Source organism: Plasmodium vinckei (assembly GCF_900681995.1).
Source record: "Plasmodium vinckei vinckei genome assembly, chromosome: PVVCY_13".
Lineage (NCBI taxonomy): Eukaryota > Apicomplexa > Aconoidasida > Haemosporida > Plasmodiidae > Plasmodium > Plasmodium vinckei.
In genome coordinates, this window is record NC_051305.1 from 31257 (window position 1) to 46139 (window position 14883).

The 14883-nt window shown below is 21.4% G+C and overlaps 5 protein-coding genes across 5 annotated transcripts; all 5 read left to right on the forward strand.

The window, feature by feature from the left end:
• Window positions 1-721: 721 nt before the first annotated feature.
• Window positions 722-2292, forward strand: PVVCY_1300100 (fam-a protein; the record flags this gene model as incomplete). The annotated part of the gene is made up of 6 exons (XM_037634697.1): window positions 722-876; window positions 1020-1254; window positions 1345-1414; window positions 1584-1687; window positions 1781-2104; window positions 2260-2292. The coding sequence occupies 6 exons, from the start codon at window positions 722-724 to the stop codon at window positions 2290-2292; spliced, it is 921 nt and encodes a 306-aa protein (XP_037490755.1).
• Window positions 2293-3746: 1454 nt separating this feature from the next.
• PVVCY_1300110 (fam-a protein) lies at window positions 3747-5203 on the forward strand (the record flags this gene model as incomplete). The annotated part of the gene is made up of 6 exons (XM_037634698.1): window positions 3747-3877; window positions 4019-4256; window positions 4353-4422; window positions 4592-4701; window positions 4795-5025; window positions 5174-5203. The coding sequence occupies 6 exons, from the start codon at window positions 3747-3749 to the stop codon at window positions 5201-5203; spliced, it is 810 nt and encodes a 269-aa protein (XP_037490756.1).
• A 1377-nt stretch (window positions 5204-6580) lies between these two features.
• PVVCY_1300120 (fam-a protein) lies at window positions 6581-8140 on the forward strand (the record flags this gene model as incomplete). Its single annotated transcript, XM_037634699.1, has 6 exons — window positions 6581-6681; window positions 6874-7117; window positions 7219-7288; window positions 7442-7545; window positions 7640-7873; window positions 8027-8140. 6 exons carry the CDS (start codon window positions 6581-6583, stop codon window positions 8138-8140), a joined length of 867 nt encoding a protein of 288 aa, XP_037490757.1.
• Window positions 8141-9913: 1773 nt separating this feature from the next.
• Window positions 9914-11414, forward strand: PVVCY_1300130 (fam-a protein; the record flags this gene model as incomplete). The annotated part of the gene is made up of 6 exons (XM_037634700.1): window positions 9914-10044; window positions 10184-10421; window positions 10516-10585; window positions 10755-10864; window positions 10959-11189; window positions 11343-11414. 6 exons carry the CDS (start codon window positions 9914-9916, stop codon window positions 11412-11414), a joined length of 852 nt encoding a protein of 283 aa, XP_037490758.1.
• A 1390-nt stretch (window positions 11415-12804) lies between these two features.
• PVVCY_1300140 (fam-a protein) lies at window positions 12805-14244 on the forward strand (the record flags this gene model as incomplete). Its single annotated transcript, XM_037634701.1, has 6 exons — window positions 12805-12938; window positions 13092-13329; window positions 13425-13494; window positions 13665-13768; window positions 13853-14083; window positions 14221-14244. The coding sequence occupies 6 exons, from the start codon at window positions 12805-12807 to the stop codon at window positions 14242-14244; spliced, it is 801 nt and encodes a 266-aa protein (XP_037490759.1).
• Window positions 14245-14883: the final 639 nt, after the last annotated feature.

Here is a 14883-nt window from a genome sequence, read left to right on the forward strand (position 1 = left end):
AATTATTTTAATATTTAAAAATATAATGGACATGCTTTGTATTAAAAACGATGTAATCTCAAGAAACTTTGTAAAATAAATAGAAAAGAATAGCAAAACAATTATTTAATATAATTATTAATAAGTATATATATTATATTAAAGCATATATATATATATATATATATATATATTATTTTCTTACTTTTATATTTTTATTTTAAATTATTGATTTTCTTTAGGTAAAAACAACAGATTTTCTCTATTACATATAAATAAAATATATGCATATGATTCCACATGCAATGAGACGCTTTATAAATTTTAAATTGAGTTTAATCAATTATAAAAATATAAAACTTACGTATTCATAATGTTATATATTAAAAATATCGTTTATATAATTAAAAATATTTATTTTAAATATTATAATATTAATGAAATTATAAATCATCAAATTTTTGATATTCATTATTTATGAAATTTTCTTCTATTGACGTCATTTTATGATTAAATTATTTAAATAAAAAATATATTAAACTTATAAATCTGATAAAATCATAAATTTTGCTATTTAAATAATAATTTGTATTTTTTTTAAATAAATATTTGTTTTTTATGCTTTATTGGAGAAAATTATTTGCTTCAATTTTAATTATATTTATGTTATTTTTCGAGCTATTAATTTTTAATTAAAAAAAATACTAATATAAATTTTAATATTTTCTTTTTAAAGTTCAAAATGAATAAATTTTATATTCAAATCGCTTTATTTATTTTAAGCATTTTCGCATATGCAAATAATGAAGCCCTTGCAGCTGACCCTGATCTAAAAAAAGTTACCCAAAAAGTTCCCAAAAAATTTAATACAATCAGATCAAGAGGTTGTTATCTTAGGTAAGAAAATGCAACAATATATGCATATTACATATTTCATTATGATCATATTAAATATCCACTTGTACAACAATGTTATAATATAAATACAATAACTTTATTTTTGTAAACATTAAAAATATTTTCATTTTTCTCAATGACAGTTCAGAAGAAATATATGAAAAATGCAAGTACTTATCATGTCGCAGTCGCAACCCTACACGAGTGATCAATATTATGAACGATGCTGTAAAACAGTTAGAATACTATGCTACAACCAAAGATGGTTATGAACCATATTTAAAAAATCCTAATGATAAAACATCGTATTATGTAAAAAAATTTGACAATCAGACGAATATTGATAAAATTCAATATACAATTACTGGTTCGGATAAGGTATCAGTTAACGAACATCATTAAAATTTATAAGCCAAATTAAAAAATGATTATAATTTATATACATATATTTCTCTTTGCTTCCATTAGTATGATGAAACAGTAGACACGTTGTGGGATTCCGGTGTCCCCAATATTTTCAACGAAGACGTTCCTAAAAGTATAAAAAACATAAACAATTAGTCAAATTAACATATTATTGTTACTATTTATTCGCCATTTCGTGATTTATTATTTCCATTGCTATATGATACTATTTATTGTTTCTCATGTCTTCAAATTCATAATATTTTATTTTACATAATGCAAAATTATTTTTTTTTGAATAGTTCTCCATATGTACGGTCCAAATTTACTAGTTATACGAGAACGTTTCAAAAGTATGCATGAGGGTCGTGATAAATATTTTTATGCTTTAGTTACCAAGGTTGAAGTAAGGAAACCTTTCCTTTTCTATTTCGTTACAAATCGTATTTCTCATATTATTCACAATAATTTATGCAATATATTTTTATTAATTTTGTAGATATCAAAATGCAAAACTATAATTGCCATGACTTCAATAAATGGAATTGATAATATCCCTTCCAAAAAATATAACAACCCAATAATAAAAAAAGCAAGTTTATTCAATATTTACATGAAATCTAAAGATGATATTAAAAAAGAAAGTTTATTAAATACTTCCACAAAACCTAAAGATGATATTAAAAAAGAAAGTTTATTAAATACTTCCACAAAACTTAAAGATGATATTAAAAGTGGAAAATTAGAACAAATATTTGTGAACTTAGCTGGATACCTCATTGAAAAAAAAAGAAATAATGTTGAAGTCACCTATATCGAATCTGTAAGCGATATACAAATTTTAATAATATAATAATTTATTTCACAATTGCTAAAAAAAAATACGGTTTTAACGAAATATACATATTTATAATATATGCTATATTTTGAAAATTTTTAACGTTTTACATATTTATCCATTTATGTTTTTTTTCTTAGATTCAGGGATATTCTTCCATTGAACAAAAGTGAATTATTGGAAAAGCTTTAGATTATTTTTTCCTTCATATATATTTTTAAGAACCATAAAATTAGAAGATTTTTGTTAATAAAACAATTTATTTTCATTATAATAATGTTTTTTGTATATAATTTGTTTATGTCTTTTAATATTAAGATGTATCTGTATGTATTAATTTGTGAACACTACAAATATAACTGTTATTTTTATGGCGATTTTTATTCAATGCTTATCACTCTTTGTTGTTAACAAAGATAAGCATTATCTCAAGATTAACCATATGGGTCAGAAAATATATTTAATCAAATTATAAAAAATTAAATGAAAATGTACCCCGAACTCTAAATCAAAACATAAATTCCATAGAACAAAATGATAACCCATAATGCATGAACACTTCGGCATCAAGAATATTATAATTAAAAAATAAATTTATTTTACGTATGCATGTGTATTTCGTGTTTTACAACTTTATGTTTCATTATTTTATTTTTATATTTTATTTATTTGTATTTTTTTTAATTTTATATATACTTTGTTTCGTTATTAAAAGAAATTTATAATTTGTGTTAATTTATAAAAAAATATGGATATCTATATTACCACCAATAAATAATTTTTATAAAATTAACAATTTTGATAGAAAAATGTTATTTAGTAAAATTTGTATTAAAAGCATAAAAAAAATACAGAAAACGCGATTTATCGCCATATATATTTTATCATACTATTATTTTGATGAGGTAAAAATATGGTTATTATAGTAGTATTAATAATATTTAATTAACTGCATTTCTCAAATTAAATTAAATTATATATTTAAAATATAATGGATATGTTTTATATTAAATCTAGCATTTCCAAAAAATTGTTGTAAAAAAATGAAAAAAACAGCAAAACAACTATTTAATACAATTATTAATAAAGCATATATATTTTTTACATTATTTTCTTGCTTTTACATTTTTATTTTAAATAATTTATTTTATATAGGTAAAAACAACAGATTTTTTCTATTAAATATAAGTATACATGAAATTTCATACGTAATGAGACGTTTTGTGAAATTTAAATTGAGTTTATTCACTTATAAAAATATAAAACTTGCGTATTCATAATGTTATATATTAAAAATATCATTTATATAATTAAAAATATATATTTTAGATATCATAATATTAATGAAATTATAAATCACAAAATTTTTGATATTCATTATTTATGAAATCTTCTTCTATCGACGTCGTTTTATGATTGAATTATTTAAATAAAAAATATATTATAATTAAAAATATGATAAAAGCATACATTTTGTCTTTTAAATAATAGTTTATATTTTTTTATACTTTATTGGAGAAAATTATTTTCTTCAATTTTAATTATGCTTGTGCTATTTTTCAAGTCGTTATTTTTTAATTAAAAAAATATTAATATATTTTTTAATATTTTGTTTGTAAAGTTCAAAATGAACAAATTTTATATTCAAATCGCTTTATTTCTTTTAAGTCTCTCCGTATATCTGAATAATAAAACCCTCGCAGCTGAGGCTGCTCCAGGAAAATCCACAAAAACCAAATCAAAAAATAGTTATGCTACGTAAGAAAATACATCAATATATATATTACATATTTCATTATGAAAATATTAAATATACGCCTATGCAATAATGTTATAATATAAATACAATGTCTTTATTTTTGTATGCATTTAAAATTTGTTCATTTTTATCAATGATAGTTCAGAAGAAATATTTGAAAAAAACAAGCACTTATTATGTACCAATCCCGAAGAAATAAAAAACGCGGAAAAACTTATGAACGAAGTTATAACACATTTAAAATATCATGCTACAAGTAAAAAGGGTTATAAACCTATAGGGCATATTCATCATAATAAGATGGTTTATTACAAAAAAAAACATCAAGGCCATATAGGTGTTGTAAAGGTCACATATAGAAAGAATGGCTCGAATAAGGTATCAATTAACGAACGACATAAAAAGTTACAAATCAAATTGAAATTAAAAAATTATTATAATTGATATACATATATTCCTCTTTACTTCCATTAGTTTAATAAAGTAGTAGGCAAAATATGGGATCCTGATATTATCACTCCGGTCGAGTATAAATATACTAAAAGTACGCAAAACATAAATAATTAGTCGAATTAACATATTATTGTTACTATTTATTCGATATTTCGTTATTTGTTATTGTCATTGTTATATGATACTATTTATTGTTTCCCATATCTTCAAACTCATGATATTTTAATTTCATCTATGCAATTTTATAATATTTTTTTTAGCCAAAGTTTCTCGTGTGTACAATCCAAATTTAGTAATGATACAACAACGTTTCAAAAAGTGGCCGTGGAGCAATGAGAAATATTTTTATGCTTTAGCTACAAAGGTTGAAGTAAGGAAACTTTTCGTCTTCTGTTTCGTTATAAATCATATTTTTCATATTATTCACAATAATTTATTTAATATATTTTTATTAATTTTATAGGTATCAAAATATGAAACTATAATTGCCATGACATCAGCAAATATAAATGATCACAACCCTTCCGATATAGAATATAAAAACATATTAATAGAAAGCGCAAATTCATTCACAACTGACATTGATTCTGAAGATGATATTCGAAGCGGAAAATTAAAAAAAACGTTCGTTAAGTTAGCTGGATACTTAATTCAAAAATGCGAAACTTATGTCAGTGTCACCTATATCAACTCTGTAAGCGATATACAAATTTAATAACTTATTTCAACAATTGTTAACAAATATATTGTTTTAAATAAATGCAAATATTTATAATATATACTATAATTTGCAAAAAATTTAAACATTTTATATATTCATCCGTTTTTGTTTGTTTTCTTAGATTGATGGAAATCGTTACATTGAGATATAACAAAAACACAATATTGGAAAAGCTTTCGATGCTTTATTCCTTCATATAGAAACATATATTTATATATATTTTTTGGGGCACCGTAATATTAGAAGATGTGTGTTAATATAACGATTTGTTTCCATACATAATGGTTGCTTTAAATTACCATCATAAATTGTTTTTGTATTTTAAGAATCTTTTCTTTGTGTATAACTTTTTTATGTATTTTATTATTAGGATACATCTATATGTATTAATTTTGTGAGAACTACAATATAACTGTTATTATTTCCTTTCATTTAATACTTATCACCCTTTTTTGTATAAAAACATAGACATAATCTCGAGATTAAACATACGTGGCGATACGTATATTTAATCAGCGTATATAGACAAACATATTATCAAATTATAAACAAATTAATAAAAATATAGCCTTAACCAACAACATAGATTCCATAAAACATAAACATCCCCCGTATCAAGAATATTAGAATTAAAAACTAAATTAATTTTATGTATGTATATGTATTTCTTGATTTTACAATTTTATGTTTCATTATTTTTATATTTTATTTTTTAAAATTTATGCATACTTTGTTTTGTTATTAAAAGGAAATTTATAATTTGTATCCATTCATAAAAAAACATGGGCATCAATATTGCTACCAATAAATAATTTTTTTAAAATTAACAATTTTGCTAGAAAATTTGTATTAAAATAATAAAAACCACAGAATGTGCGATTCTCATAATATAAATTTTATCAAGTTATTGCTATGAAACAACACACCTATTTTTATATAATAATATTACAATTTTATTAGCAACTTCATATTAGCTAAATAAATGTTACTGCCATATAATATACGTTTTTTCAATCCATGGGTAAATTTCCTATATAATACCCAAATGAATAAATTTCAATTTTATTTTTAAGTTATTAACTATAATAATAAAAAGTTTTTATATCAATAATGCTATATATAACTAAAGCGATTTTTTATATATTATAATATGTTGTATTTTACATATATAATTCTAAACATAATTGTAATATTATTATATAAATTTCAATAATAATTAAATAGCAAACATTTAAAGAAGTCGGCATTTAATAGATAATGTAGAGAATACAAAACCATCACTGAACTCTATATTCTGTATGTATTTATTAGTATACAACAATATTAAAAAAATAATTATATTTTTAAATATAATAAATGCATGAAATAAATTTATTTTAAAAATTATTTTTGTTTTTTAAATAAATATTAATTTTTATAAATTTTTCGAAAATCGATTGGTTCGATTTAACATAATTATATAACCTTTATATTTGTTAATTTTCAATTTCTAAAAAATATATTAATATTTTATTTATCAAATTCAAAAATGAATAAAGGGTACATTAAGATTGCTTTGGCACTTTTAAGTGTCGCAGGATATATGCAAAATATAGCATTTGCAATAGAGCCTGTTTCAACCACTAATTCGTAAGAAAATAATTGCAACATTATATTGAATATAAATATGTATATAGTCTTGATTATGAGAATATTATATGTATTGTGAATGTGAATATGCATAACTATTGTAAAATCAAAATAGCTTCTTATAAGTATATATTTTTTTCTAAATTATAAATTCAAATGCATTTAAAAATATATTTCCTTCTCCATTTGTAGTTCAAATGAAGAAAATAGCCAACATATAAATTTAAGATTTAGACAACAAGGATCTTCCAACTCTGAAGAAGCTAGGCAAGCAGCAGATGTTATGGCCGAAGCTTTAAATGTTGCAAAAGAGCATGCCGAACATACAGATGATTACAAGTTCTATTATGCGGAAAATGGAGCAAGTATACATTTTAAGCAATTAAATAATACTGATATTGGAAAGCTTGAATTTACAATTCCCAACGCCAATAATGTATGAATTAACAAACAATAATTTTTAATTCATGAAATTATTTTAAAATAACAAAATATAATTGTTAATGTATAAATATATTTTTTTTTTGCTATTATTAGTATGATGACATAGTAAAGATGTTATGGGATCAAAATGTCAAACAAATATTCGATGATATCTTCATTGGAGGTATTTAATTAATTTAATTAATGTCCTTATCAACCTTTATGATGTATTTCTTGTTTTGTTATCATCAATGCCTAATCTTCTATTAATATTTTTCATTTTGTTAAATTTAATCATGTTTTAATTTACATGTATACAAAAATTTATTTTTTTTAGAAACCATTTCTCAAAAATACGATGAAAATTTAATGCTTCTACAACAGCGTTACATAGTCAATTTATGGAGTGTATATTATAATGCATTAGCCACCAAAGTTGAAGTAAGGATATTTTTTTTCTTCATCCTTCTAGATGTACCTTTTTTCATATTATTATGTCCTAATTTATGAAAATGCACTTTTTATTAATTTATAGCTATCAGAAGACGAAACTGCAATACTCGTAGTTTCATCAGATATGAATGATCATAATCCAGTAAAGAATATCAATTATGTAAATCCTATCGTATCAAGTGCAAACTCATTCAACCCTGATGTTAATTCTGATAGAAGCATTAGAATGGGATATTTACACACAATATATCTTAACTTAGTGGCAATTTTCATTAAAAAGGAAGCCAATGGCGTTAAAATTACCCAGCTCACCTCTGTAAGCAATATAAAAATTTTAGTAACATAATTTTGTTTCACCATTATCAAAAATATATGCATTATATATAAATGTTCTTATATTAATATATCTATTCATTCATAATAAAAACGGAATATTTATATATTTATTAATTTTTGTTTCTTTCCTCAGATTGAGCATGCTTGTACTCCCGATAGCCATAACCCAAGAGAAACTCTTATGGATATGACAGCTTCGGCAATGATAAATACTACCAAAATAGGAGATATTATTAAAAAAGAATAAACCCATTTCCAAATACAATCTTTTAAAATTTTGATACTTATATTAATAAAATAAACTTATGTCCATGGGTTGTGCATGATTTAAATTATTGTTACAGAACATCAATTTGATTTTTAAACTGTGTTTTATTTGCATATAATTTGTTCGTAGTTTTTATTGTAAATATAAATATTATTTTTGAAATAGTAAGTATGTAGTGTTTTTATGTATTTATCCGACTATGAAAAACTAAATAACAACCTTCATGGGTGCCCAATATTAAATAATGAATTTAGAAACTTTATTTTAAAGAACATTTACGGATTCTAGAGAAATAAGAAAATGTGTACAAACTTAAAGAGAGAACAATATGTTCTTATATGAATTATAAGCATAATTTTCATTTAAATAAAGTCTAAAAATAAATTATTATGCTAATTTAACATAATTCACATATATGTACTTATTTTTTATTTAATAAAAAATATTTCCTTTGGGGGATGTCTATAAATCATATGTTCCCTTTGAATGTTTGTAGCACATCTCAAAATTTATCTTTACCTTTATAGTTTTCAAAAAAAACTATATTTATACTATGATAATTTTCTAATCCTAATATTACTATATTGCAGACATATTCACATAATAATTGTACCTGTATAAAATACCGAATGCATCCCGTCTAAAGGAACAAAACTATAACCCATAATACATGAACACCACCGGTATCAAGAATGTTAAAATAAAAACTAAATTTATTATATGTATTCATATATATATTTCTTGACTTTACAACATTATGTTTCATTATTTTTATATTATATTTATTTGTATTTTTTTAATTTTATATATACTTTGTTTTACTATTAAAAGAAAATTTATAATTTGTATTCATTTATAAAAAAGCATGGGCGTCAATATTGCTACCAATAAATAATTTTTATAAGAATAAGAAAATTGCTAGAAATTTTATATTTAATAAAATTCAGTTAAATCTGGTAAAAAAAAAATACAGAAAACGCGATTTATCGCCATATATATTTTATCATACTATTATTTTGATGAGGTAAAAATATGGTTATTATAATAGTATTAATAATATTTAATTAACTGCATTTCTCAAATTAAATTAAATTATATATTTAAAATATAATAGATATGTTTTATATTAAATCTAGCATTTCCAAAAAATTATTGTAAAAAAATGAAAAAAACAGCAAAACAACTATTTAATACAATTATTAATAAAGCATATATATTTTTTACATTATTTTCTTGCTTTTACATTTTTATTTTAAATAATTTATTTTATATAGGTAAAAACAACAGATTTTTTCTATTAAATATAAGTATACACGGAATTTCATACGTAATTGGACGTTTTATAAATTTTAAATTGAGTTTAATTAATTATAAAAATATAAAACTTACCTATTCACAATGGTTTATATTAAAAATATCATTTATATAATATAATTAAAGTCATTCATTTTTATATATTATAATATTAATAAAATTATGAATAATAATATTTTTTATATCGTAATATATGAAAAGTTCTGTTGTTGACGTCGTTTCGTGATTGAATTATTTGAATAAAAAATATATTAAACTTATAAATATGACAAAACCATACATTTTGTCTTTTAAATAATAGTTTATATTTTTTTATACTTTATTGGAGAAAATTGTTCTCTTCAATTTTAATTATATTTATGCTATTTTTTATGCTGTTAATTTTTAATTAAAAAAATACTAATATATACTTTAATTTTTTGTTTGTAAAGTTCAAAAATGAATAAATTTTATATTCAAATTGTTTTATTTTTTTTAAGTGTCTCAGTATATCTGAATAATAAAGCCCTTGCAACTGAGCCTGCACCAGAAGAAAATACAGAAACCAAACCCCCAAAACGTTATCTTACGTAAGAAAATATAACAATATATGTTACATATTTCATTATGAAAATATTAAATATATGCCTATGCAATAATGTTATAATATAAATACAGTAACTTTATTTTTGTATTCATTAAAAATTTGTTCATTTTTATCAATGATAGCCCCGAAGAAATATTTGCAAAAAACAAACACCTATTATGTACCAATCGTAACGAAATTATAAATGCGGCCAATCTTATGAGCGAAGCTGCAGCACATTTAGAGAATCATGCTACAAGTAAAAATGGTTATGACATATGTAAATGGACTCGAAATTTTAATATTACTCTTTCTACAAAAAAAGATGAAGGAAATATAATTATTCAAAAAACTCATTTTAAATATTATAATGTCGATAAGGTATCAATTAATGAACAATGTTAAGTTATAAACCAAATTAAAATTAAAAAATGATTATAATTTATATGCATATATTTCTCTTTGTTTCCATTAGTATAAGAAAATAATAAACATGTTATGGGATCCCAATAGTGAGCATTTTTTAGATAAAACTTCTTCTAAAAGTATATAAAATATAAATAATTAGTCAAATTAGCATATTGATGCTACTATTTATTCGATATTTCATGATTTATTATTCCCATTGCTATATAATGCTATTTATTGTTTCCCATATCTTCAAATTCATGGCATTTTAATTTCATCTATTCAATTTATAATATCGTTTTTTAGGAAAAATTGCCCGTGTGTACAATCCGAATTTAGTAATGATACAGCAACGTTACAAAAGTTGGTCTGAGGGCCGTGATAAATATTTTTATGCTTTAGCTGCAAATATTGAAGTAAGAAAACTTATTCTCTTCTGTTTATATATAAGTTGTATTTTTCATGTTATTCACAATAATTTATTCAAATACGCTTTTATTAATTTTGTAGATATCACCATATGAAACTATAATTGTCATATCTTCACCAAATGTAAATGATGGATATCCCTCCGATAAAGAATATAAAAACAAAATCGTAGAAAACGCAAATTTATTCAAACTCGACATTAATTCTGAAGATGATATTAAAAATGGAGAAATAAAGAAGACGAATGTTAACATAGCTGGATACTTCATTCGAAAAATATGCAATTTTATTGATATCATCTATATTGAATCTGTAATCGATATAAAACTTTTATAACAATAATTTATTTTAGCATTTGTTAAAAAAATGTTGTTTTAAATAAATGCACATATTTATAATATATACTATAATTTGTACAAAATTTAAATATTTTATATATTCATCTATTTATCTTTTTTTTCTTAGATTGATGGGCATAACATCCGTTCTCGAAAAGAAAATATTAAAAAAACTTTAAATAATATTTATTCATTGTAGATAAACATATATTTATATATTTTTTTCACTATCGCAATGTTAGAAGATTTGTGTTAATATAACGATTTGTTTCCATACATAATGGTTTCTTTAAGTTACCATCATAAATTGTTTTTGTATTTTAAGAATCTTTTCTTTGTGTATAACTTTTTTATGTATTTTATTATTAGGATACATCTATATGTATTAATTTTGTGAGAACTACAATATAACTGTTATTATTTCCTTTCATTTAATACTTATCACCCTTTTTTGTATAAAAACATAGACATAATCTCGAGATTAAACATACGTGGCGATACGTATATTTAATCAGCGTATATAGACAAACATATTATCAAATTATAAACAAATTAATAAAAATATAGCCTTAACCAACAACATAGATTTCGTAGAACAAAACGATAACCTATAATGCATAAGCCTGATCGATAAAACATGAACACCTCACCATCAAGAATATTATAATTAAAAAATAATTAATTATATATATATGTCTTGACTTTACAACTTTATGTTTAATTATTTTATTTGTATTTTTTTAAATTTTATATATACTTTGTTTTTCTATTAAAAAGGGATTTATAATTTGTATTAATATAAAAAAATGGGCGCCAATATCGCTACCAATAAATAATTTTTATAAGATTACGAAAATTTCTAAAAATTATTTATTAATAAAATTCAGTTAAAATTGATGAAAAAATTACAAAAAGCGTGATTTACCATCATATATATTTTATCATACTGTTATTATTATGTGATAAAAAATATTCTTATTATAGTATTATTAGTAATAATGAAATTAACTGCATTTTTCGGATTAAATTTACTATTTTAATATTTAAAAATATAATAGACATGCTTTATATTAAAAACAATGCATTATCAAGGATATTTTATAAAATACATAGAAAAAATATAAAACATGTATTTTAATATAATTATTAATGCAAATATATACGTAATTCCATACGTAATGAATTTTTTTATAAATTTTAAATTGATCTTAGTCAATTATAAAAATATAAAACTTGCATATTCATAATTCTCTATATTAAAAATATCGTTTATATAATATAATTAAAGTTATTTATTTTTATATATTATAATATTAATAAAATTATGAATAATAATATTTTTTATATCGTAATATATGAAAAGTTATGTTGTTGACGTCGTTTCGTGATTGAATTATTTGAATAAAAAATATATTAAACTTATAAATTTGATAAAAGCATGCATTTTCGTTTAAATAACAGTTTTTTATACATTATTGGAAAAAACTATTTGCTTCGATTTTAATTACACTTATTCTATTTTTTACGTTGTTAATTTTTAATTAAAAATACTAATATATACTTTAATATTTTGTTTGTAAAATTCAAAAATGAATAAATTTTATATTCAAAATATTTTTTTTCTTTTAAGTATTTTCATATATGGGAATAATAAAGCCCTTGCATCTGAATGGGCTCTAAGAAAAAAAACAACATCTGAACAATTATCATCTCTATATCCTACGTAAGAAAAAACAACAATATACATAATACATTATACATTACATATTTAATTATGAAAATATTAAATATGCGCTTGTACAACAATGCTATAATATAAATATAATGCCTTTATCTTTGTACATATTATAAATATGTTAATTTTTATCAACAATAGTCCAGAAGAAATATATGAAAAAAACAAGCATCTATTATGTACAAATCAGGAAGAAACAAAGCAAGCGACCGAACTTATGAACGAAGCTTTAACACATTTAGAATATCATGCTACAGATGATAATGGTTATATTAAATATCAATCACCATTTAAATTTACTACGGATGCACATAAAAAAACACATGGAGACAATACAAATATTCTAAGAATACGTTTAAAATTAGCTAACCTCAATTCGGTATCAATTAGCAAACAATATTAAAGTTATAAACCAAATTAAAATTAAAAAATTATTATAATTTATATACATATACTTCTCTTTGCTTCTGTTAGTATAATAATGCAATAAACAAGTTATGGGATCCCGATACTCCCAAAATTTTCAATAAAGGCTTTGGTAAAGGTATGAACAGCATAAACAATTAATCAAATTAAATATTATTGTTACTATTTATTCGACATTTCTTGATTTATTATTTCCATTACTATATGATGCTATTTATTGTTTCCCATATCTTCTAATTCATAATATTTTATTTTACATAATCCAAAATTATTATTTTTTTTTTAAAGTTGCCCGTGTGTACGATCCAAATTTAGTAATAATACAGCAACGCTACGAAAAAGATTCTAAAAAACCTCAGAAATATTTTTATGCTTTAGTCAAAAGAGCTCAGGTAAGGAAGCCCTTCCTCTTCTGTTTCGTTATAAATCATATTATTCACAATAATTTGTGCAATATATTTTTATTAATTTTGTAGATATCAGAAAACGTAACTATAATTGTCACGGTTTCAGCAAATATAAATGATGGACATCCTTCCACTAAAGAATATAAAAACACAATAATAGAAAATGCAAATTTATTCAAAATTGACATTGATTCTGAAAATGATATTAAAAAAGGAAAATTAGAAAAAGTATTTGTTAACATGACTGGATATCTCATTGAAAAAAAAACCGATCATATTTATGTTACCTATGTCGGATCTGTAAGCAATATACAAATTTTAATAACATGATAATTCTCAACTATTGTTTAAATAAATGTACATGTTTATAATATATACTATAATTTGCAAAAATTTAAACATTTTATATATTTATCCATTTATGTTTTTTTTCTTAGATTCAGGGACATTCTGCCGTTTAACAAAAAGAAATTATTGAAAAGGCTTTAAGTTATTTTTTCCTTCATACATATTTTTCAGTACCATAATATTAGAAAATTTATGTTAATAATACTATTTATTTTCATGTATAACGTCTGCTTTAAGTTTCCATCATAAAATGTATTTTTGGTTTAAGAATGTCTTCTTTGTATATAATTTCTTTATATCTTTTAATATAAATATATAAAGAATTAGAAATGTATTATTACTATAATTGTTAAAAATGTATTTGTATTTCATTATTTGAATATCATGCACTATATAAGGTATTATTCAACATGGAATATTACACCTTTTATTTATTTTTAATAAATATAAAACACAATTTGTGTTTTAAATTAATATTAAGAAATAATTTAATATTTTCTTTTCTAAATACATGACATATAATATGCTTAATTAGTATATATAAATTAATAATTAAATTTAGAATATGTAATAACTTTGCTTATGTGTTAGCATTTCTTTATATATAAATGTAATTAATGAGTCGTTTTGAGTGCATAACTTATGTATTTTTTAAATTAAAAACACATCATATATAAATTAGGTTAATTGAGATATTGCAATTAAAGCAAATCATGGGTATAAATTAGTTTTTGGGTAATATTATATATAAA